At 39.5% G+C, this 25,083-nt stretch overlaps 1 protein-coding gene across 1 annotated transcript; it reads right to left on the reverse strand.

Annotated features, from left to right (window-relative positions):
- Positions 1 to 473: 473 nt before the first annotated feature.
- Positions 474 to 24,505, reverse strand: rab12 (RAB12, member RAS oncogene family). The gene is made up of 6 exons (XM_072569872.1): positions 24,131 to 24,505; positions 12,544 to 12,604; positions 10,318 to 10,456; positions 7,378 to 7,467; positions 4,799 to 4,903; positions 474 to 2,069 (listed from the first exon to the last, which is right to left on the reverse strand). The coding sequence occupies exons 1-6, from the start codon at positions 24,405 to 24,407 to the stop codon at positions 1,959 to 1,961; spliced, it is 783 nt and encodes a 260-aa protein (XP_072425973.1). The 5' UTR covers positions 24,408 to 24,505; the 3' UTR covers positions 474 to 1,958.
- Positions 24,506 to 25,083: the final 578 nt, after the last annotated feature.

A 25,083-nucleotide genomic window follows, 5' to 3' on the forward strand; every position in this document is an offset into this window, starting at 1 on the left:
GTTCTCCTTCAGTGCGCAAGTTTACTAATATAAAGTCCATAAACTCAAAAGGAAGGTTGCATTTTGTAAAACATGGCGAATTTGCTTTGAAGGAACAGATGGAAAGAACGATCAAAATTTTAAAGTAAGGCTCACAAGATATAAAATATACCCCAACAATCAGCATTTACTTAAAAGATATCTTTAAGACCAACAAAATTCTTATAAATCACCAAACACAACATTGGTTGCTTTAAAATGGAGAGTTTGGGGCACCAAGCTGCAGCTGTCTCTAAAACAGAGAAATAAGAAACCTGAACACAGTGTTTATCTGTACTGCTGGTAAAACCAGTCATCTCCCCACATGGACAAGAGTTGCATCTGTTATGAAGCTGAAGAGTCAGTGCAGAACAACACACTTACAACTTTCCATTGATCTGTGGATTCAATCATTAATTATTCTTTGGCGAAAAAATAAAAATTTAACAGCTCAATGGTTTATGCATATAGTTTTAATAGGTCACAATTTTACATACCATGCTTACACTGTAATCCATCCAAAAAAAAATCAGCTACACCAACAAAAGAGACAGACTTCACTTTTTAAATAACACATGCGCTAATGGGTTGGAAGACCTACTTCATACTCTATGTAAAGCACTGTCTTCATGCACAATCTGGAATCAATAGCCCTACAGGTGTAAAGTGAATCTGCCCTATTGTGGGTTCCATTATGTATAAGTTATCAAAATTACTTCCTTGACCATTATTATAAACAAAATGAATACTGTACTCTTATTTGACATATTTCTACAATAATCTGCAATACTGGGTAAGGAAGCTACTTTGCTGCTCGTATTACGAGCCATGTCTGAAGTGGGTTTTCTTTTAAGTAAAAATGCACCCATTTTACAATGTGCTTGGCACCTGAAATTAAAACTCAACATTATAAGGGAGTGCTGCTTACTGTTATGATGTAAGTGAGAGGTGCAGTCATTTGCACAATCAAAACAGTTCTCAACAGACCAAAATTTAAACATTTGATCTTAATAAGGCAACTTTATAAAATGCCCACTTGAAATTTCATATACGTTATAAAATATCCACCTAAAATCTTAGCCCACACCACCCCTAGTGTTTTTTTAAGCATAAGTGCTTCCAAAGTGAGCACAAATAGCATCTTTTCTCAACAGTCAACTTTTTGATGACTAAAGAAGGATTTTATTTTTGCTCTTATCAATATATAGAGTTATGTCTTTGAAGCAAAGTAAATGAAGGTTTAAATTGCATGATCCTTTTCTGTCACTGCACTGATTCTTTGCAGCACACTGGGAACAGTTCCTTCATGTGTTTTCTGAAAGACTGAAATCACAATTTAGTGTTACTTTTAGTTCCCAACACTTTAAGGTGAGAGGAAAAAGGATATAAATCAGGCTCTGCACCAACATTTAAATAACAAAAAAGTACCTAGGGGATTTGCTCCTCCTAAAATATATTCCAAATCTGCTTTATTAGTTCCTCTGTAAAGGTGCACATCTTGCACTATTCAGGAAGGAAGGGAACGCTGATATTATGGTACGGTGGGCAATGGCGACCTTGCACTAGCGATTAGACAGCCATTTTCAGTGGACTGCTTCTTTTTTTGAAAAAAAAAGAGTACCAGAAATTGTCCCTTTCAAACTCATTAGAAACACATGGTACTGCACACCAACAATAAATACAGTACTAGAATAGAAAACATCAACTTTGCCAGAATCAGAGGATATTTAAAAAAAACCATGTGCAGTTACTCTGAACAGTGTCATTTGATCCTATACCATTTTAAAAATCTCACACGTAGACAAAGTTAGTATGAGCTCTTGTCTGATCATTCCTACAAAGTGCAACGATGACAATGGCGAGGCTGATTGTATTACAGCAACGCACAGACATGGGTATGAGCATAATATGGCAGAGTAGTGGGAGCAGAGAAGCACTGGTCAGCAGCAGCGGACATTCTGTCGAAGCGGTGGCAGTTCTGGAGGAATTTCAGGTTCTGGTTGCAGTGATAAAATGCTGTTTGATAATTCGCGTCTGGGTATATCAGGTAACTGAAAATTAAAAGTAGAGATTAAGTAAAGATATTTCTGTAAGCTTTCCCAATCACTTACAAGAGATTCCAGGTAAAAGATTTACACAAAAGCAGACATGTAAACTAATTTTGTACAATAAGAAACAATGTAACTGTGGTTAATCATTTCACTTTAATTTTTAAGCTCTCATTCAACATTATGTTACAGCACAGAACGAGAGATAAGTTTAAAGCAAAGTGATATAAACAAAAGAGGATAAAATAGAATTTGTTGTTGAGAGGGCTAGACAAAGAATGACAGGAGGAAACTCTTGCAAAACAAACAATGGCTGGTAAGCATCTAATGTTGTAGAATATACTGATAAACAACTTGGATTAGACAGTGCACACTGTCTGACGTGTTGCAACAATTTTGGATACTGGCCATTCTCAACTATTAAGGATATTCACCTAGACACACAAGGGCTAACATCTACTTGTGCCATGAATCTTCCAAAATGCGCATTTTGGAATTAGGTGTACAACCGTTACAAAAAGCACTCAATGTTTCTCAAAATTAAAAATACACAACACCAGGTTATGGTCCAACGGGTTTATTTGGAAGCACTAGCTTTCAGAGCGCTGTTCCTTTATTAGGACAACCACCCGATGGAGCAGTGCTCCGAAAGTTAGGGCTTCCAAATAAACCTGTTGGACTATAACCTGGTGTGTGATTTTTAAACTTTGTACACTCCAGTCCAACACCGGCATCTCCAAAGCATATTTCTCAAAGGTTAACAATGACTTTTGCATTTAGCTGTTTAGCTAGCTGTGAAACAAACTGCAAACATTATAAGTCATGAAGCAATGCCCAATGACAATGAGTCCTCCTGATCCAATTTTACAGACTTGGGTAAACTACAGCCCATGGCAGTAGGGGAAGGCATGTAAGGTGTGCCAGCAAATTCACTGTATACCAGGTATGTATGGGGAACTGCTCATGGCACCTGGCTGGTCAACATAGGGAGTGCTCCTCTGATCTGGAGTGCACAAGGAGCAGATGCATTTGTTAAAGGTTTAAAGATTATTTATCAGATTACTGATGTTTTGATTTGGCTAGCATATGAACAGCCATTTCAAAACTTCAATATAATTTACACTCGAGTTTCAAACATAGCTTTGTTATCCCATTTTTCTAGCTTCTTAACGGTTCTTTATTGATGTCATACGAGCTGGTAGTCCAGAATCTGAATCTGAGACCTTCAAGTCTATCTACATCGGCACAGTAGTTGATGAGTTCCTCCAGTTACTGGAATGGTTATATATCTATGATAAACATCTGAATCGGCATGTCAACCCTTTTCAAATTTCTACTCATTTATTATGTTACCAGGGTCGTTGCACACTTGGAACAGACTGTAAATGAACTTGGTAGCATTTATATTAAAAATTGTTACAAGACATTTTTTTAAAAACATTAGTTCTAGAAATGAGACATAGCAAGAGGATACAAATCACCACAAGATGTGGTGACTGTCTGCCTTTTGATCTTTCCACTTTTTCTCACTGTTTCTATTGCTGTAGTTTTTGCAAAACCATATTGTAGATTACAGTAAGGCAGCGTTTATATCATTGGTAGAACAAATTACCAAAGTGTTGAAAATCTGAAGTCAAGACAGAAAATGCTGAAAAAACCTCAGGTCAGGCAGCTGTGGAGGGAGGAGTGACAATGGAATTGAAAAGCTGGGGATCCAAATGTAGACATTAAACCAAGGAGATTTGGAAAAGAGGAACTATTTGGTTTCTGTTAGGATAGTATAATTGTAAAGATAACGGTTTTATGTTTATTGATTGGGAGACGATGGCCTAGGGGTTATTATCGCTGGAATATTAATCCAGAGACCTAGGTGTACTCAGGTTCAAATCCTGCCATGATAGACTGTGAATTGGAATTCAATAAAGAAAAATCTGGGGCCAAGAATCCAATGATGACCATGAAACCATTGCTGATGGTCAGAAAACTCATCTGGTTTACCAATGTCCTTTATGGAAGCAAATCTGCCATCCTACCTAGTCTGGCCTCCATGCAATTCCAGATGCACAGCAATGTGGTTTGCTGTCAAATGCCCTCTGGGCAATTAGGGATGGGTAATAAATACTGGCCTAGCCAGTGTTGTCCACACCTCATGAATTAATTTTTAAAAATTGTGCCAAAATGTATTTTTATTCTGATTGCTTGTCTCTTCAGCATTCACGGCTAATCCCCATAACCAAGATATAGGTCTCTGATTGTAAACTCCTGCAGTCCTGCTGTGGATCCAATTTCTGCTTCTTTACTTATTCCAATGTTCCCACTGTTTGTTTTGTAGCAACTAATCACTCCTTGTTCTTTCATTCGTTGCCTAAATCTCCTCGCCTCTGCTTGTTGTTACATTTCCAACTTCTTTCAGTGAAAGACTATCAACCGGAACTCTGTTCATTTCTCTAGGCATGTCACTTGACTTGCTGAGTAGTGTTCGATTTTCATTCCACAATATTTTGCTTTTAATGTGAATTCTTTTAAGTTGCTCATGTTTGTAGGATCACCAATGTAATATGACATTCCTGTAGGACAATACTGGAATTGATGCACTTTGAGCTGATATTTGTAATACAGCATTGCGAACTTTTAAAATAACAAATTTGATTTTTTCAAATCATTTATAAAGATTGCAAGTGTTAGAGCAGTTCCTAATGTTAATTTGTTTTTCTACAAATAAATGAGCTTGCCTTATTTAGAATGTCATCCACAAGCTTCAAAAAAATCTCATTGACATTATAGTTGTCCTTTGCACTGGCTTCACAAAAACGCATCCCAGTTACCTGCAGGGCAAACTAAAGAAGTAAAAGAATAAAGACATTTAGCAAAACATCTAAAGCCAGAGGTTTATTTTTGTTTTAAATTATCAAAAGCGGCAAAAGATCCATTTTAATTAGAAAAGACACTTCCACACCCAAAGCTTTTCTGACAAAAACAAAGATAAGACTGAATCCCAGAACAGTTTCTCTGCAATTTTACTTCACTTTGCTGGCAAACAGGTTAAGGCAGCTCTTTTAGAAAAATGGAATTGAAAACAACTGCATTGTCTCTCCACTCCAATTCTACCAAGTTCCAACCATAGGTGGTGATGGTGAGCTGCTTATTTAAAATTACTGCAGCCTATGTGGTGTTGCTACACACAGTGCTGTTAGGGAGTTCAGAATTTTGATCCAGCAACAGGAAGAAACTCAAACAGTTCCAAGTCAGGATGGTGTGTGGCTCAAGGTAGATATTTGGAGGTGTACCCTAACCCATTCCCCCACCCCACTTCCCCAGGTAATCTCTCCAACATTGTCCTGTACAGGACAAATATGGAACTGGTCAAAAAGTTGCAGTAAAAAGCTGTGCATGCACATGCAGGATTTGGGGGTGGGGGGCAGTGTTGGACTGGGTTGAGGGGGCGGGGGGGGCGGGGCAGAGTCAGGACGGTGAGGTTGGACAGGATCTCACACGCTGTGTGCTGCTGCTAGTCTCCTGAATGGGAAGCAGACTTTAAAAACTGAGCCACAGAGGAAAGGCATTTGATCGATTAACCAAATAATCGATTAACCAAATAAATCGATTATCCGAACAAAATGGTGCCCACCCACCTCGCTCGGATAATTGAGGTTACCCTGTAAATCTTTCATGAACCCTTTCAAGTTTCACAACATCCTTCCGATAGGAAGGAGACCAGAATTGCACGCAATATTCCAAAAGCAGCCTAACCAACATCCTGTACAGATGCTACATGATCTTCCAACCCCTATACTCAATGCTCTGACCATTAAAGGAAAGCATACTGAACGCCTTCTTCATTATCCTATCTATTTTCAAGGAGCTAAGGGAGCATCGCTCCCTTGGACCTTACCATTAAGGTGTATAAATCCTGCTAAGATTTGCTTTCCCAAAACGCAGCATCGTGCATTTATCTAAATTAAACTCCACCTGTCATTTCTCAGCCCATTGGCCCATCTGATCAAGATCTCATTGTAATCGGAGGTAACCCTTCTTCACTTTCCCCTACACCTCCAACTTTGGTGTCATCTGCAAAATTACTAACGATATCACGTATGTTCATATCCAAATAATTGAGAATTGCTGATCAGACAGGAAACAGGCGGCTTCAAAAAAGTCTTTATTGGAATAAGGTTAAAAATCACAACACCAGGTTATAGTCCAACAGGTTTAATTGGAAGCACACTAGCTTTCGGAGCGACGCTCCTTCATCAGGTGATTGTGGAGGGCTCGATCATAACACAGAATAGGTGGTGGTGGTGATGATTGGGGGTGGGGGGGTCATACTTGGGTCTCAGCTATTCATAACATAGATATCAACAACTTGGATGACAGAATCAAATGCAATACTTCCAAGTTTGCTGATGACACAAAATTTAATGGTTTTGAGATTGTGGAGTAGAAGGAAAGAGGTTTTAAGACTATTTAGACAGATTGATTGAGTGAGCAAATGCATGGCAGAGCAGTAGAACACAGATAAGGGTAAAGTTCTCCATTTCAGTAGGAAAACAAAAATTACAGACTACTATGGTGATTGAGTAGGAAATGATGACACACAAAAAGGACCTGAAAATCCTTGTACACCAGTTACTGAAAGCAAGTAATTAGGAATAGAAATATGTTGGCCTTCATTGTAGGGAATTTGAGTACAGGAGTAAGGATGTCTTGCTGTAGCTGCACAGGGCCTTGTTGAAACCACACTTGGAGGAGTATTGTGTGCAGTTTTGGCTGCTTTGTCCAAAAGTGTACTTGACATACAGGGAGTGAAACAAAATTTCTAATTAGGGATGAGCAACAAATGACCATATTGTCAGTGATGCGCACGTCCTGTGGATGAGTTTAAAAATATATATAAAACAGTTAATGGAAAGAAAGACGTTTTGTGCAGAATATTAAAATCCAAGAATAGGAGAAGAGTACATGGATTCTGAAGGTAGATTTTGGACCATAGTTCAGAAATGCTTCTCACTAAATACAATCTATTTACAGAAGAAACATCAGGAAGTGTAGCTGAAAATCCAATAAATAAATCTTTCTGCAAGGATAGGAAATAAACAAAGCCAAATAGACTTCTTCAGCTGTAATTATCCTGTGATCTCTGAGCCCTATGTTAGTCTCTGAAAATTTTGTTGTCACTGACAATGGTAAGCACTAGAATTAACTCCTTGTGGATCCAGTCTGAGCAAGAGCTTTACAAGGTACTTTATAACCAGGATTACATTAGGAAGTCACACTTCATAAGAGCAAGTAATATTTTTAGATCATTTCTTACCTTTTCTCCCTGTTGACGAGAGATTGCTCGATCAACTTCACAGTCTAACTTATTTCCCACTAATAGTAGCTCTGCATCTTCTGAAGCATACTGTGTATGACAAAACATTGTTAAGAGTCAAATGTGGTGCATTATACAAGAGAACTGTACAAGTAATATGAATAGGCAGAAAGACTCAAAACAGTTTGTTGCACACCTTCAGTAACGTGCAAGAGTAGCAACGTCATATTACTCAGTAATGGGCTCTGGACATCACTAGCTGGGCCACCACTTACTGCCTATCTCTAAGTGCCCTTCAGAAGGTGTGCTGGGCTGCCTTCTTGAACCACTGAAATCCATGCTTTGGTAGACCCATTGTAAAGGAGGGAGCTCCAGGATTCTGACCCAACAACTGTGTTGGGATGGCAAAAAGATTCAAAGTCAGGGTGGTATGTGATTTTATTTTCTATGTATCCAAAAGCCCTTGCCCTTCTGGACTGTAGACTTCAGAAATTCAGAAACTTTAAAGGAGCCTTGTCAAGTTGTTGCAGTACATTCTGCAGATGGAACACACTGTTGCTACTAATATTTGTGGAAGTCATGCAAATCAAACAGGCTTTGGCATGAATGGTGTCAAGCTATTTCAGATGAAGGTGAAGCTGGACTCAACCAGGAAAGTGGAAAATATTCTATCACACTCCTGACTTGTAGATGGGTGACAGGCTTTGGGAATCAGGATTAGAGTCACCGCTGCTGAATTCATAGCCACTGACCTGCTGGCGCAACACAGTATTTACACTGCTGGCCAATTTCAATTTCTGGTCAATGATAACCTTCATGATGTTGAAAGTGGGGGAATTCGGTGATGGCAAGACCACTGAATGTAAAGAGACGATGGTTAGATTCTCTCTTGTTGGAAATGACCATTATCTGACACTTGCTTGGCAGAAATGGAACTTGCCACTTATCAGCCAGGCCTGGATATCGTCCATTACTCCATTTGTGCATAGATTATTTCAGTATGTAAGGAATCACAAATGGTACTCAACACTGCACAGTGAACATCCTCACCTTTACCCTTATGATGGAGAGAAGATCATTGATGAAACAACTGAAAATAGTTGGACCATGGACACTACCCTGAGGAACTCCTGCTGAGATATCCTGTGGTTGAAAAGATTAACTGCTAACAATCAAAACCATCTTTTGTGCTCAGTATGACTCCAATAAGTGGAGCTTTCCTCCTCAAACTCATCAACTCCAGTTTTGCTAGACTTCTTAATGTCACACTTGGTCAAACGTTGATACTAAGGACCGTCACTGTCACTTCCTTTTTGAACTTTGTTCATTTGCCCATGTTTCGACCAAATCAAAATGAGGTTTGAATCAAGTGGGCCTGGCAGTACCCAAACTGAGCATCAGCGACCGTACTATTATCAAATAATGCCACTTTTCATCTCTTTGCTGATGATTGAGAATAGACTGCTGAGCAGTAATTGGCTAGGTGAGATTTGTCCTTTTTTATTGTAGACAGGACGTAACTGAGAAATTTTCCACATTGTCTTCTTTTTTATCTGCACTTCAACCACTTGATCAGGGGATCTGGTTAGCTCTGTAGCCCAATACTGTTGGAACATACAGACAAAAGCCCATGCAGTATCATTGCTTTCAGTGGTTTCTTGCTCCCACGTCAATTGAGTTGACTAGGCTGAAGACTGGAATCTGATTCGGAGGATCATCCATTTGGAATTTCTGGCTTCAGCCCTGTCAACTGCACTTATGTGCTCACCTCCCCAATCATTGTGGTTGTGGGTGTTTGTGGAGCTTCTTCCAGTGAGTTGATTGATTGTCCACAACCATTCATAACTGGATGACTATTTCAATGCAGCTCTGATTGGTCTCGCACATTCTATCCTCTGCAAACTAGAGGTAATCAAAAACTCTGGCGCCTGTGAATTAACTGCAAAAACTCCTGCTCCCCTCTGTCTCCTTTTGTGGCTCAATGTCAATGTTTGATAATGCTCCTGTGAGAAGTGTTTTGGAATCTTCCATTAAAGGCACTATATAAATATAAACTGTTGTTGCAAGTTTGGCATATAAAACTGGCAATTACTACTAAACTAGCATCAATTTGATTTGGCTTATAATGGTGGTTATTATGGGTTAAAATGTATGATGTTTCTGCAATACAATGAAGGTTGGGTAGAGAATTGAAGAAAGTGGAAAAGGGATGGCTTGGTATTGTGCAAACTATAATTTCCGTTTTGTAAGTAATATAGCAGTATGCTAACAACTTTCTGACATTCTTTCAAAAACATTTAGACTTTTTGCACTTGAACTTGAATCATTTGCTGCTCCCTCTCTTGTAATAATGATTGTGAAACCACCAATCTGCAGGTTTACTGCAGATTGCTTGGGATATGAAAATTGAGAACTCCAAATTGCAGACCATTTCCTCATAGCCAAATCATATGCCAAAAATCACACACAAGCCTTCCTTCTTTGAGAATGGTCAGCAGTGTCCTTAATTCAGAAATCTATGGTTATGACAGTGCGGGTGAGTACTGCACCAGTCATTGTGTTATAAAAAGAGGCATTACATTAGGCAGCAAATATTACCCACTGCACTATGCAAATGCAACTATGGTTACATCATAAAAACATTGGTGAAGATGCAACTAAACACTCCACTTCAGTTGTCCAATCCAGACTTAAGTAACACTCTGCCCTGTTATTTTTCCTTAAATACCAATTAAATCAAAGGAAAATATTACTGACAGTTTGGGATATATAGGTCTTGAAATGTTACAATGTATCTGGAATGACTATTGGATAGTTAAAAACAAACTAAATACTTTCATTTAAAAAAAATTAAAAATTGAAGCATCTTAAACCACTTTCACCATTTTATAAAATTTAAACGAACACTATGAAGAAGGCACGTAACGACATCTTCATTACCTTGTCAATCATTTTCATCCATTTTGGTACATCTTCAAATGTTTCTTTTTTAGTAATGTCATACACTAAGACAATTCCCTTGGCACTCCTGTAATATGCTGAAGTAATGCTGTTGAACCTCTCCTGCCCTGCAGTATCCCTGAAGAAAAAGTGATTTTTAAAAAATCAAAACAATTTACAGTCAAGTACGTCAAAGCAGAACATCCATTCTGGCTACATTATCCAGTTGGTTCATTTCTATCTGCCACCACCCTCATCAAAACATTTGAATTTGAGCTCTGCAGTCATGTCAATTGTGGAGAACTCGTCAACACAAAAGGTTTTGTAATCTTCTCGCAATTAAGGTCCACAAGACTTCTGCTTTATTAAAATAATTTGGAAAGAACAATACTTTAAACAGATGTGTAGTAGTTGCTCAATGCCAGTTTGTTAAGAGCTTGAAGAATATATAAAACATTGCAGCAGATTATTAGCGACACATTTTCTTTAAATGAATCATTGCAAAACTGTTGGCTCATACTGTTCAACTTTAATAATGGCACAGTATGGTGTACCTACCCCTGGACCCAGAGGCCTAGGTCATTGCCCACCTGCTCCAGAAGTGTGTAGTAACACCTCTGAATAGGTTGATTAGACAAAAAAAAAGACTGCCAGAAAGGAGCTCCAATATTGTTCAATTAATTTTGTTTAGGTTGACAATGGAAAAATCCAAATAAATTTATTAATTTCAGGGACCTTATTTTGACCTGGATGGGGTAGAAGGATAAACACAAGTGGTCAGTATTATCAAATAATAAAGTAGTACATTTTACCTCCATACGCTCCCGTAGATATAGTGCTATTATTTGCCAGCCTCTTGCAGCCAGATCTTAAGAGTCACACAGATGAGGGATGAGAACACACAGACAGTTAGAAATTAGACTACTGTTAACTGGAGACTATGGATAAATAAGGTATCTCAGAGTGACGCAGCAATCTGAAGCCATGGTCTCGCTGGGAAGTATGAGGGGTGGGGTTGATTACAGAGTGTTAGTAAGCTTTTTATAACATCAAAAGAGATCATGACAACAAAGACAACTGACAACATACCATGTGTCACACAGATGATTTTATCTGCCAGAATATTTGTATTACTCATTCTCACTGATAGGGCTGTATGGCGGTATGATGCCAGATGCCAATAGGGAAGAATGGAATCCTACGTACCACATATTAGTGCACAAAGCAGCAGCAGCAGTCCTGCAGGTTTATTGGATACTTTGAGTTACACAAGGTCAAAGAAAATTTGGTAAAACACAAAGTTGGAACAAGTGGTTTATACACTTCAGAGACAGACAGACAGACAGTTCTTATTTTCTACTGTTTACAAATATTTAACTTTTGAATACTGTTTACCCTGACAAAGAGGGAATTCTTTGTTCACAAAAGTTGGGTTATATGATAATTTGAATGATGCAACTTTTAAGTAGGCTACAGATCAATACAAGGAATAAAGATATTACCTGAATTAACAGGAAGAAGTGGTACGAAGCACAGATTATTTTACATTTTAAGAACTGGCAGTTTTGCATATTCATGGCTTCTACTTACAATACCATGTGCTTCACAAACAGAAAGTAAATGAACAGAAAGCATACTTTTAGCTACAAAAGGCAAGTTCTGATAAAACAAGGGACAGTTTACAAGTTTGGTCTCACAGCGGCCAATTAGAGATGCAATCAAGGTGACTTGAAACCAAGGCACCCATTCCAGAGACTGAGGCAGAAATAACTGCTGAGGTCACAGACTAAGGAATGGCAAGAATGTCAACCAAACACAACAGCCTGTCCAAGATACTTTTGTGAGTTTGTTGCCTCGTTTCTAAAAAAAACTTCTAAATATGTCCAGCATAAAGCAGAATATTGAAGGAGGTGGAAATCAAATCTCAGTTTGACAATCTAGGTTGACCATCAAACAACAAATTTACTACAGTTACAGAAGCAACCTATTACAGTTAGAAGTCAAGTAGAAATTCATCTTCAATCAATTTTAAAATTAGTGATACTCCAATTGATTTCAAACATTTTTCGGGATGTTTCAGATAATATATTGACCCAATATATTGGCTGTCATCAGGAGTGGAAAACCAGCTGATACCAAGAATGAGAATGTAAGAGAATCTTCAATGAGGAGTAATGGAAGAGGAATATGAACGAGTTAATGGCTGGAAACGTGTAGGTCACTTACCAGATTTGTAATCTAATTTTCTTCCCTCTTAGTTCTATTGTTTTGATTTTAAAATCAACACCTATGAACAAAAATACAGTAAAAGGAAAAGGAGGAATAAGAAGCAAACGCAAAAAAGCAAACAAAATACAATTTTCAACAGGATACATTGCTCTTTAATCAAAGAAAACAATTGTATCACCACAGGAAAGGATGGAAAACAAAAAGTTAGGCCAACCCATTGGGAGGCCATACTGTATGTAACTTTCAGTACATTGTGGACAAGATGTGCACACTAACTTAGAGTACTGTATCACACAATAAATATTTGTGTCATTTTTATTAACTACATATACCAGTATGGTATCTTTAATGCAACCTCCCCTCCCTGCTGTGAAATACTGTAGTCATTTAAAGAGTAGTCACGTGTCAGGGCTGAAACCAGGGAACTCTCATCTTCACCGGGCTAAACGCTCTCCAATTCTCACATGGCACTGTTGTTGTCGTCTGTACAGGATAATATGGTTTGAGTTTTTGCATTTACTTTAGATTTCATTATACAGAATCAGTGGTGCACAATGAGAGTTTTATTTCCATGGTCTTTTGCAAACTTATCCCTTGCTATTAAAAAAAATCTGATTTTAGCCACTTGCGCTTTGACCCTGATCCTGTTCCTCAACTACAAACAGTTGCTACTAATTTCAGGAACATCTGCTTACCTATTTAAAAAAAGAATTTTTGATATGTAGCTCATGCCTAGTTGCTAATTGATTTTAGAGCTTCAGGGACAATTGCAAATGGTGGACACTCTGTGGAAAATAGTTACAGCATTCTGTGGAGCTAAATGAACACTGAAAAGTTTCATAACCAACAGAAACCCAGAACACAATGACATATACAGTAGTTAGAATTAAGCCAAGCCAAAAACATAATGGATCGAGTATTAAAGTACGCTTAAATATAGTTGTCATTTTAGGGAGCAACAAGTTCAAACTTTTTATTTAAGATCATAAACTGCATTTATCACCTGTCACTGATATTTTGGGTCACTGATAAAAAATAGAGAAGAAAATACTTCAATAATCTTATTTGAAGTATAGGTAAATTAACATGGCAAAAAGTTGTTTGAAAATAATGTTTCCAAAATTGAAACACTTTAATGTCAAAATTATATTTATAAAAGCATGAAATTTAACTAAATATGGCATCAGGAATCTTAGAAAAACAGGGTCATGGGAAAACCCAAAAATGATCAGATCCAAACAGGAAAATGGTTGCAGCTATGAAACACCAATCACCACAGTCCCAGAATATTTCTGCAGGAATTCCTGAGGACAGCGTTATCAGCACTAAGTTAACGTCAACATCCGGAAGTTCAACAATAATGACTAGACCAACAATGTCAATCTTAAGGTTACACAACAGGGCAGAGGCGGTATACTCTCACAAGTGGTTCACTGCCTTACCTTGCAAGTTTTTCCAACAAGTCTCAAGTCAAGAATATGATGAACATGTACAGCTGTAATATCATCCAACACAAAGCAGACTGTCTGATCAGGTCCTCGGCTACTGAACCCAATATCCAATTTTCTCAGTTGCTGTCACATTATTGTAGGACATACTATTTGCAGTGTGCACTATCAACTCACCATGGTTACTTCAACAGCATACTATTAAGAAGGACAACAGGTTCAAAGTCACAGGCACACCACGATCCTCAAGTTCTTTTCTAAGTTGCACACAGTCGTCATAAAAATAAGTATCATTCCTTTGTTGTTAGTCAAAAACACACAACATGCCTAGCATTTCCCATGTTCCAAAAACATTTTTTATAAACGTATCTTGCCTCAGAAAATAAACACAATGCATAATTCAGTTCAGCCATTGCCACACAGCCCATTACCACATGCATTGAAGAGCACATTACTGCCTGATGCAGCACAGCTGATTAAATGGTATAGCACAGCCAATTTGCATAAGATACCACATAGCTAATAGGCAGTGAGGTCAACATAGCTAGTAATGAAATATAACAAATCTGCCCAAGGGCTAACACCAATGGGCAAGGTACTAAATATCTTCTCTTTCTCACTAAACTCTCCCCAAAACTAAAAAGGTGCTTTGAAAGTTTAACTACTTTTGAGGAATTCAATGGATTCTCATTGCAGAAGACCACCTAGTGAAAGAGGCGTCAGATAATGACCACATTCTGCAGAGAGGTGCTTCTTTGATTTACACACACTCCTTACTTTTTGCCTTATCCTTATCCTTTTGTTAAAAACCTACGTTTAGGAAGAGATACAGCGAGTGCCACAAATGAATGATTGTACGTGGAGGCCACAGGAAGTATTAAGAGTGGAATTAAGTTCACTAAAATTTGTTGACTCACCTGGTCTTGGAAAATGATTTTATAACACACAGTATTCTACATATACCATATACATTACCTAGCACAAAGGTGGCTGTGGTGTTCTAAGTCAATCATCTCAACTACAGGACATCACATAAGGAGTTCTTCAGGTCAGCGTTCAAGGCTCAAGCATCTTCAGCTGTTTTATCAATGATGTTCTTTCCATCATAAGACTAGAGGTGGAGATGTCTACTGATGATTACACAATTTCCAGCACCATTTAAGTCTCCTCAGCTACTGAAACAATCCACATCCAAATGCAGCAATAGTTGCACAACATGTAGAGGTTTAGGTTGAAAAAAGTGGCAAGCAACATTCATTCCACACAAGTGTCAAGGAATTACTATTTTCAACAAGAGTAAAAAAGTGTCCCTCAAATTTGAATGGCCTTACAATCTGCAAGTTCCCCTTCAAGCCCCACAAATTCCTGATGTGGAACTAACTTGACATTGCTTTTCACTGTTGCTGGGTCAAAATCCTGGAACTCACTTTCGAACAGCACTGTTGGTTCACCTACACCACATGGACTGCAGAGTTTCAAAGTACCATGACTTTCTCTGAAGCAGTTAGGGATGGCAATAAATTCTGGTTCAGCCAGTGAAGCCCAATGCTTACTAAGCTGGCACAACTAGATTCGTATATCTCATCTTCACAAAGGTGACTAAACATACAATGTAATTTTGAATCAGTATCTATTCTTAAATCAAAGTTCATTTGAAAACAAAAATTGACATGCTAATTCCATTCTGAATGCTTTACGTTCAATGTAAACTAAAATTTATAAAAAATGTCTTTATGCTGTTCTAGTTATAGCAGAATAAAGTTATTTTTATCAAACCAAGCACATTCAGAAGAAAACTTTCAAGCAATCGCAATCTTAATAAACTGGTGAAATATCATGCCTAGCAGTAACCAGTTTGTTAGTGTCTAAAGTCAGCAATTACAACAGAAAACTTGAGGGATTTCAGTGACGAGACAGGGAAACAGTATGGATGGAATTAAGTCACAGTAACATAGGGAAATAAAGCTTCAGTTGTAACAATTCTTGCTCAAACTACATCTTTAGTTCACGTTCTGAAGAAGGGTCACTGGTCTCAAATAGGAGAAGTGAGGACTGCAGATGCTGGAGAGTCAGAGTCGAAAGGTGTGGAGCTGAAAAAGCACAGCAGGTCAGGTAGCATCAGAGGAGGAGAGTCGACGTTTCAGATGTAAATTCTTCACCATCAACTCTCCTGCTCCTTCAATGCTGCCTGACCTGCTCTGCTTTTCCAGCCTCACACTTTGTCACTGAACTCAAACATTAACTCTGCTTTTTCTCCATAGATGCTGAGATTGTCCAGAAATTTTTGATTCTGATATCCAGCACCTTCAGTTTGTTTTGTTTAGTACTATGTTTGGTTTTCATGTTGAGCACAGGAAAGGTGTTTTAGCCCTACAAGGTTCACCACAAGCTGAGAGTCTAAAGGCTTACTTTGTGGAGACAGGTATCATAAACCTTACTTGTATTTGAGTGGAGTTTGAATGGTTGAAGGGGTGTTTAATTGACGTACTTAAAATAATAAAGGGATTAAACAGGCTAATGCACTTCCACTGAGGAGGAAATCACAACCAAGTATATACAATTTAAATGAATGAGATTTTCAAGATTGAGATGAACAGTTTGCACTTCATTTATACAAATTATTTGGATAAGAAAACAGGAGGTATGGTTAGTAATTTTGCAGATGACAGCAAAATTGGTGGTATAGTGGACAGTGAAGAGGGTTATCCAAGATTCCAAAGAGATTTTGATCAATTGGGTCAATGGACAGAGGGGTTGCAGATGGAGTTTAGATTAGATTACCTACAATATGGAAACAGGGCCTTCGGCCAAACTTTAATTTGGGCAAATATGAGATATTGCATTTGGGTAAAACAAAGAAGGACAATACTTATAAAATTAATGGTAGGGCCCAGTGTTGTATACAGAGACACCTAGGGTTCAGGTACTTAATTCTTTGAAATTTGCATCACAAATAGACAAGACAGTTAAGACTGTGTTTAGCATGATTACTTTTGTTGCTCAGACATTTGGGTATAGGAGCTGAGACATCATGCGGAGGTTGTACAGGACATTGAGAGGCCTCTTGTGGAGTAGTGTGTGCAGTTATGGTCACCCTGCTATAGGAAGGACATTATTATAATGGAAAGAGTTCAGAAAAGATTTAACAGGATGATGCCAGGAATGAAGGGATTGAGTTATTAAAATAGGCTGGTACTTTTCCACTGGAATGTAGGAGATTGAAGGGTGACCTTATGGAGGTTTATAAAATCACGAGGGGCATGGATAAGGTGAACAACAAAGGTCATTTCTCTAAGGCGGGTAAGTTCAAAACTAGTGGGCATTTTTTAAGGCAAAAGGAGAAAGATTTAAAAATGACATAAGGGGCAACTTTTTTTTAAAAAACAGAGACTGTTTAGTGTGAGGTATGTGCTGCTAGAGGAAGTAGTGAACGCAGGTACAGTTTCAACATTTAAAAGACATTTGGATAAGTACATGAATGGAAAGGTTTGGAGAAATATGGGCCAAACACAGGCAGGTGGGTCGAGTTTAGTTTGGGAAGATGGTCGGCATGTACTATTTGGACCAAAGGATCTGTTTCCATGTTGTATAACACCATTAATGTATAAATAGTCTGTTTGCTTAGTTGTCTCAAGTGGAAAAGTTTGAGGAACTGAAGTTGGTGCTGAATTAATTTTTATTTTAAAACCATGTATTCAGGTTCTGTCGGACTTTTCTATCATAACTCAAAGATCCATGCACATATTACTCCTGTACTTGCTGATCTACACTGGCTTTGATTTTGAAGTTCCCACACTTCTGTTGTAATCCCTTAATGGTCTCACCCCTCTAGTTTAAACTCGCTCAAGTCATACAACTCATGAAAGCCTATGCGTTCTTCTTCTAACTCTGAAGATCTGTACACCCTACTCAACTGTCTCAGCCCCATTTACCTCCTTAAATATGCCTGCTTCCCGATTTTCTTTTGATATGCTCATCAAAATCCAGCTCTTAATCACCTATAACAAATCCTCATTTGTGTTCAGCTACACTTTTGTCTGATTAGTCTCGTGGAGCATCTTAGGATATTGTAATTATTGCCATATCATTTTGCATCAACCTCCTGCATTAGTATTTTCGTATTCATGCAACAGAAATGCCTAGGTGATCAAGTCACCTGATCATACACCAGGTAACAGTCACTTTCAAATCCTGGATTTTCATCATTACTTGATATGGAGATCAATAATTTCAACTGTAGTTCCATTTTATCAGACAGCAGGTACTAGTTATGGCTCTTGTGGGTCCAGGCAGCTGTAAATGCCTTGTTTTGTTTTTTCATTTGTTTTATTGCTACTTCTCTTTCCTCACATCATAATCACATTGGTATTTTACCACTACTGTTTTCCACCTTGATGTACCTCATACTTTTCTCAACCATCACCCCTCTCCTGGTGTAAAATGGCTACTTTCATTAGACATTTGTTGAATCAGAATTAATCCATTCTTTTTATTTATTCAGTTATGGGATGTGGGCATTGCTGGTTCAGCCAACATTTCTGGCTCATCCCTCGTGGCTGTAGACTTGAATCGCTACAGTACAACTGAATGGCTTGCTTGGCCATTTCAGATGGAGGTTAAAACTCAACCACATGACAAACGATATGGAATCATGTGTGGACCAAACCAAATAAAGATAACAGATCTTCCTTCACCAAAGTGCAGTAATGGAGAGTCTCGTTTTTAAATTTCAAAAATATCAGTAGCCAATATCAAACATATGACCTTGTAAGTTTGCACTTGGGTATCAACCTATTGATTGTTGATGGACAGCTTATCAAATAACTTTCCTATGCGGGACTCATTGCCACTTTTGTTGACATTTGTCTGAGGTGCAGACAGGTGGGATGAAATTTGACAAGTTTCAATTTCTAGAGAGCTTTTCTCAACCTGTATCTCTATGCAAAACCTTGATTAAAACAACTCCATCCCGATCCAACTAAATCCCACCCAACAGATGTCATATGTTGATCTCAGATGCAGCAAACAATTTCTTTTCCAGTAGCCGGTCAGTGCAGAACCATTGCTACTACATGAGATGCTAAGTCTAAAATACATACGTGGCGTAACTCCAGATCTTGAGTACTGGTTGAGCTAGCTTCTCAAACTTCAACTCATCTCTGGAAGTCAGATGATCCGAGAAGCTGAAGTTCAGGTGGCCCAAGTGATGGATTGACAAGGCAACCAGAAGCTGATCTGCTATACAACAAACCCAAGGGTCATTGAGCTGATCAGTCACTTTCCTCACACAACTGGACCCATCAATTGTTGGAACAGCAGAGAAGTACAAACATATGTACTCTTCAAGTTAACATATGACGCTTCTACATACCAAAACCAACTTCTGACCCCTCTCCATTCTTTATTTGTTGATGCTCTAAATCTTATCAATAAGAACACCTTTGATTAACAAAAGGGATGTATAACACTTAACTACTAACAACACATTTCAGTAAATCAACTTTTAGCACTGATCTGATTATTGTCATACACTTTGAAATGTGAAAAATTAAAGTTCACTTAACCAGTAAGTCATTTGCTCCTTCATTCTTTTCAACTGTATTTACCAAAATATGCAAGTTCCACATAAATCTAAATTGACCTGCATAAATTACACACAGTGTAGTTTCCAAATCTAACTTCTTTTCTCATTGTGGTTTGATTGTAGACCTGAAAAAATTCAGTTGGAGTAATCTGATAAAAGCTGCGCAATCTGAAACATTTAATGTTTCTATCTACAGACATCTGAGAATTTGCATCTTGTTCCCCCCCCCAACCCCGATTTCAAGCATTCTATTATATTTAGGTTTCGAACTTTCTCACCTAATAGTCATAAAATCAATTTTACAGTCATGGTAGGGTCCTGAGAAGAGTTGTCACATTGCCATGGACAAGCTTGCCATAAAAGTTAAAGCTTTTAACTGGAGTAAGGCAAATTTTAATGGTAGTAGACAAAAACTTTCAGGAGGCTGATTGGAGTAGACTGTTTGCAGGTAAAAGGACATCTGACAAACGAGAGGCATTCAAGAGTTCAGAGGCATTTTGATCCTGTTGGAGTGAAGGGTATGGCTGGTAAGATTGAGGAACAATGGATGAATAAAGATATTGAGGGTCTAGTCAAAAATAAAAGAGAATCATGTTTTAGATATAGATAACTTGGTTCAATTGAATTTCTTAATCAATATAAAGAGTGTAAGGGCATTCTTCAAGAGAAATTAGTACGGCTAAGAGGGGATCTGAGATAGCATTGGCAGATAAGGTTAAAGATAATCCAAACAGATTCCACAAATATGTTAAGAGCAAGAGGATAACTAAAGAGAGGGTAGGGCCTCTTATAGAACAAGGTCGTTGTTTGTGTTGAAACCAGGAGACGGGAGAGGTACTCAATTAATATTTTGCGTTATCTTTTACTGTGGAGGAATAAATGGAGTCGAGACAATGCAGAGAAATAAACTTTGATGTTTTAAAAACAGTTCACATTACAGAACAGACCTTGGCAGGTCTTAGAGAACATAAAGGTGAATAAATCTCTGGGCCTGATCTAATATATCTCAGACTTTTGTGGGAAGAAAGAGAGGAAATTATGAGACCCCTTGCAAAAATATTTGCATCATCTATAACTATAGGTGGGATGCCTGATGACTGGAGGGTGGCTAATGTTGTACCTTTGTTTATGAAAGGTTGCAGGGAGAAACCAAGTAATTATAGACCTGTGAGTCTGACTTCAGTTGTGGGTAGATTGTTGGAGGTGATTATAAAAGATAGGATTTATAGACATTTAGAGGGGCAAAAATTATTAAGGATAGTCAGCATGGTTTTGCTCGAGGAACATCAGGTCTCTCAAACTTGATTGAGTGTTTTTGAGGAAGTTACCAAAATGATCAATGCTGGCAGAGTAGCAGACATTGTTTATTTAGATTCTTGTAAAGCCTTTGACAAGGTACCACATGGTAGACTAATCAGTAACGTTAGGTCACATGGGATTCAGGGTGAGCTTGCCAATTGGATACATAGTTGGCTTAATGGCAGGAGACTGACTAATAGTGGAGCGTTACTTTTTGGACTGGAGGCCTATGACCAGTGGTGTTCCACAGGGAACAGTTCTGGGTCCTCTTTTGTTTATCATTTATATAAATGATTTGGATGAGAATATAGAAGATATGGTTAGTAAGTTTGCAGACGACACTAAAATTGGCGGCATAGTAAACAGTGAAGAAGGTTTTTTTTAAGATTACAAAGGGATTATACAAACAAATGGGTCAATGGGCTGAAAACTGGCAGATGCAGTTCAATCTGGAAAAACAGGAGGTATTGCATTTTGGTAAAACAAACAAGGATAGGGATTATACAGTTAATGGTAGCCTTGGGTCGTGTTGTAGAACAGTGAGCTTGGGGTTCAGGTGCATAATTCTTTGAAATTTATGTCACATATAGACAGGGTCGTTAAAATGGGGTTTGGCACACTTGCCTTCATGGAGAAAGCGAGGACTGCAGATGCTGGAGATCAGAGCTGAAAAATGTGTTGCTGGAAAAGCGCAGCAGGTCAGGCAGCATCCAAGGAGCAGGAGAATCGACATTTCAGGCATAAGCCCTTCTTCCTGAAGGGCTTATGCCCGAAACGTTGATTCTCCTGCTCCTTGGAGGCTGTCTGACCTGCTGCGCTTTTCCAGCAACACATTTTTCAACACTTGCCTTCATTGCTCAGTCCTTACAGTATAGGAGTTGGGAAGTCATACTGAGGTTGTACAAGATATTGGTGAGGTTTCTTCTGGAATGTGTCTCCAGTTCTGGTCCAGTTACAAGGATATTATCAAGCTGGTGAGGAGATTTACCAGCATGTTGCTGGGTATGGAGGGCTTGAGTCATAAAGAAAGGCTGGGACTTCTTTCACTGGAGCACAGGAGGTTGACTTTACAGAAGTCTACAAAATAATGAGACGTATGGATAGAGTTAATGGTAGTTGTCTTTTCCCTAGGATGGGGGATTTCGAGACTAGGAGGCACATTTTTCAGGTGTGAGGAGAGAGATTTAAAAAAGACACAGGCAATTTTTTTTAAAAACACAGACGTGATTCGTGTGTGGAATGAACATCCTGAGAATATGGTGGATGTGGATACAATTATAACTTAAAAAGACATTTGGATAGATACTTGAATAGGAAAGGTTTGGAGAGATATGGGACAGGAGCAGGCAGGTGGGTCTAGTTTAGTTTGGGATTATGTTTGGATTATGTTTGGACTGAAGGGTTTGTTTCCGTGCTGTCTAACTCTATGTCAGACCTATGGGCTCAGGTACATAGTTCTAAGAAAGTTTAATCACAGGTGGAAAGGGTGGTAAAGGCATTTGGCATGCTTGCTTTCATTGCTCATACCACAGAGTATAGGAGTTAGGATATCATGTTGCGGTTGTACAGGACATTGGTGAGGCCACTTTTGGAGTACTTTGTACAGTTCTGGCTACCCTGCTAATAGGAAGGATATTACCGAGGATGCTGAAAAGATTTACAATGATGTTATTGGGACTGGAGAGTTTGAGTTACAAGGAGAGGCTGGGACATTTTTCACTGGAGTGAAGGATGTTTAGGATTTATAAAATCATGAGGGGCATAGGTGAAGGTGAAAAGCAAAGGTTTCTTCTGTAGTGTAGGAGTGTTCAAAACTAAAGGGCACGTTTTTAACGTAACAGGAAAAGATCTAAAAGGAACCTGAATGACAAACTTTTCACAGAGGGTGGTTCATGAGAGGAATGAACTGCCAGAGGAAGTGATAGATGCAGGTACAGTTATAACATTTAAAAAGACATTTGTACAGGTATATGCGCCAAACACAGGCAAATGGGAATACTTTAGTTTGGGAAACTTGGTTGGTATGGACAAGTTGGACTGAAGGGTCTGTTTCCGTGCTGTACAACGCTACCTTTCTTAAAAAATAGACTTGGTAATAGGGAAAGAGGAGAACTTCCAAATGGCAGAATTAGCGTTTATGACTCAAAATCATGACAAAAATACCCATGTCAAATTACTCAAAATATAAACATGTTAGAACTTCACATGAATGCTGATAGATGGTCAGCAACAGGTTGCATTCACCCAATACCTTTAACAAAGTAAAGCATAGCAAGGTATTTTTGAGGAGCATAAACAAACAAAATCGGACACCGAGCTACAATAGGAGACATGAGTGTCCATGCTCGGTCAACGTTTTCAGGACCAAAAACAGAAATTGCTGGAGCGTTTGAAGATAGGAAAAGCAAAGAGGGTAGCAAGGAAATGCCAGAGTTTACAGCCTCAGCAGGGGTCAACAGTGTGACTAAAATCAAGTTGAGATAGACATGTGTCATAAGGAAGGGAAAGAAGTCATTCTGCATTAACTGCTACTCCCTGTTCATATACAACGCTGGTGTCACTACTAAAATGAAGAAAACAGATCCCAAATCAAAGTATGTGTTGATCCTCTCCTGTTGCTACATCACATACACCTTGCAGACAAACTCAGGGCAATATCAGACTGTTGTACAGGTTCAAAATAACAAGGATGGTTAAAACACTCACTCACTTCCTTGCTACCCAAGCACTTCTGGAAATCAGGTTCCCTGAAGAATTGGTGGAGATGATCCTTAACAGGAGTGGGGTGTGGGGGACTTGGTCCTGGGCACCAGATGGTAGGGTGTCCAGGGGCATGAGGATATTGAGATAGAGGTCCTAGACAGTTAGCATCAAGGAGAAGGTGCCCTGGGAGAATATGGAGACCTGTTGGAAAGTGAGGGTCCTGAGGAAGCGAGGGTCCAGGTGAGAGGGGTTGCTCCGAACACTGCGGGTCCTGGACACTGGGTGCCCTGGGTGGACCGAGGGAAAGAGTTATTCCTGGGGTTATTCCTGGGGTGGAGTGACCTCGGGAATGGGGTGGGATGGGGTGGGGTGGGGGAAGAAGGCGAAAGCGAAGTGGGGGTTGGGTGTCCGAGGTAAAGAGGAAGGGGATTGGGGTTACCCGGGGAAAGAAGACGGTCCCGTAAGGAGAGGTGGTCTTTGGCGGAGAATAGGTTCCTAGGGAGAGGAGTGGTTTCCCGCCCCCCCCCCCCCCCCGCAGTCCCACACCTACCGACAGTGGATTTGCAGGCCTCGCTGAAGGTGTCATCCGTGAAGCGCTCCATCAGGCTCGTTTTGCCCACTCCCCGGCTGCCGATGATGATAACCTGCAGCTTGTAGTCGGCGGGCCGAGGCGGCTGCCTCCTGCGCCGGGAGCTGGCGGGACTGGGTTTCGGGGAGGCCCCGCCGGCAACCGGCAGGCTGTTGGCCGAAAGGGACCGGGAATTGGAGCTCAGACCTTCCCCTCCGCCGCCGGGCCCTCGCCTCTTGGCTCCGGCTGTCCGATCCATCGGCCTTCGCTGTCCCTCCTCCGATCCCTTACTGTCGCCCGTTCCCTTCCGCCAACAACACTCCGCCGTCTGGAGAACCAGATCTGACTCCTCCAGTATCCCACATGGCACTGCGAGGGCCGCCTGACGTCACAGCACATGCAGCTCCTGAGCTGCAGCACCGTAGTGAATCGCTAGGGCGGCGCTGCGACAGGCCCGAAGGCAGCAGCAAGATTCAGGCGCTCATTGCACCCGATTTTCACCCAGAAAAATGATGTGCATTTGTGTTGGCTGACTTCATAAGTACTTTTAATGTACTTAAACATCACAATAGGCCCCAAGGCACTTTAAAAAAGTACAATTTGACACCCCAAAGTTCCTGAAGAAGGGCTTATGCCCGAAACGTCGATTCTCCTGCTCCTCGGATGCTGCCTGACCTGCTGTGTTTTTCCAGCACCACATTTTTCAACACCCCAAAGTTAGGTCAAGGTATCTTAAAACTTGGTAAAAACAAGCACTGGAAACCAGAGTCTAGATTAGTGTGGTGCTGGAAAAGCACAGCAGGCCAGGCAGCGACCGAGGAGCAGGCGAATCCACGTTTCGGGCAAAAGCCCTTCATCAGGAATAGAGGACAGAGGTCAGAATTAGAATAGTGTGGACACCACCAATATACATCCCATCCACTACTTTCCATTCT

Source organism: Chiloscyllium punctatum, chromosome 5 (assembly GCF_047496795.1).
Source record: "Chiloscyllium punctatum isolate Juve2018m chromosome 5, sChiPun1.3, whole genome shotgun sequence".
Taxonomy (NCBI): Eukaryota; Metazoa; Chordata; class Chondrichthyes; order Orectolobiformes; family Hemiscylliidae; genus Chiloscyllium; species Chiloscyllium punctatum.

Coding starts and splice junctions, on each gene's coding strand:
- rab12 (XM_072569872.1), bottom strand. CDS start 24,407: ATGGATCGGACAGCCGGAGCCAAGAGGCGAGGGCCCGGCGGCGGAGGG. Junction 12,605..24,130: donor GGCCTGCAAATCCACTGTCG/GTAGGTGTGGGA, acceptor TTTTGTTCATAG/GTGTTGATTTTAAAATCAAA. Junction 2,070..4,798: donor TGGATGACATTCTAAATAAG/GCAAGCTCATTT, acceptor TTTAATTTTCAG/TTACCTGATATACCCAGACG.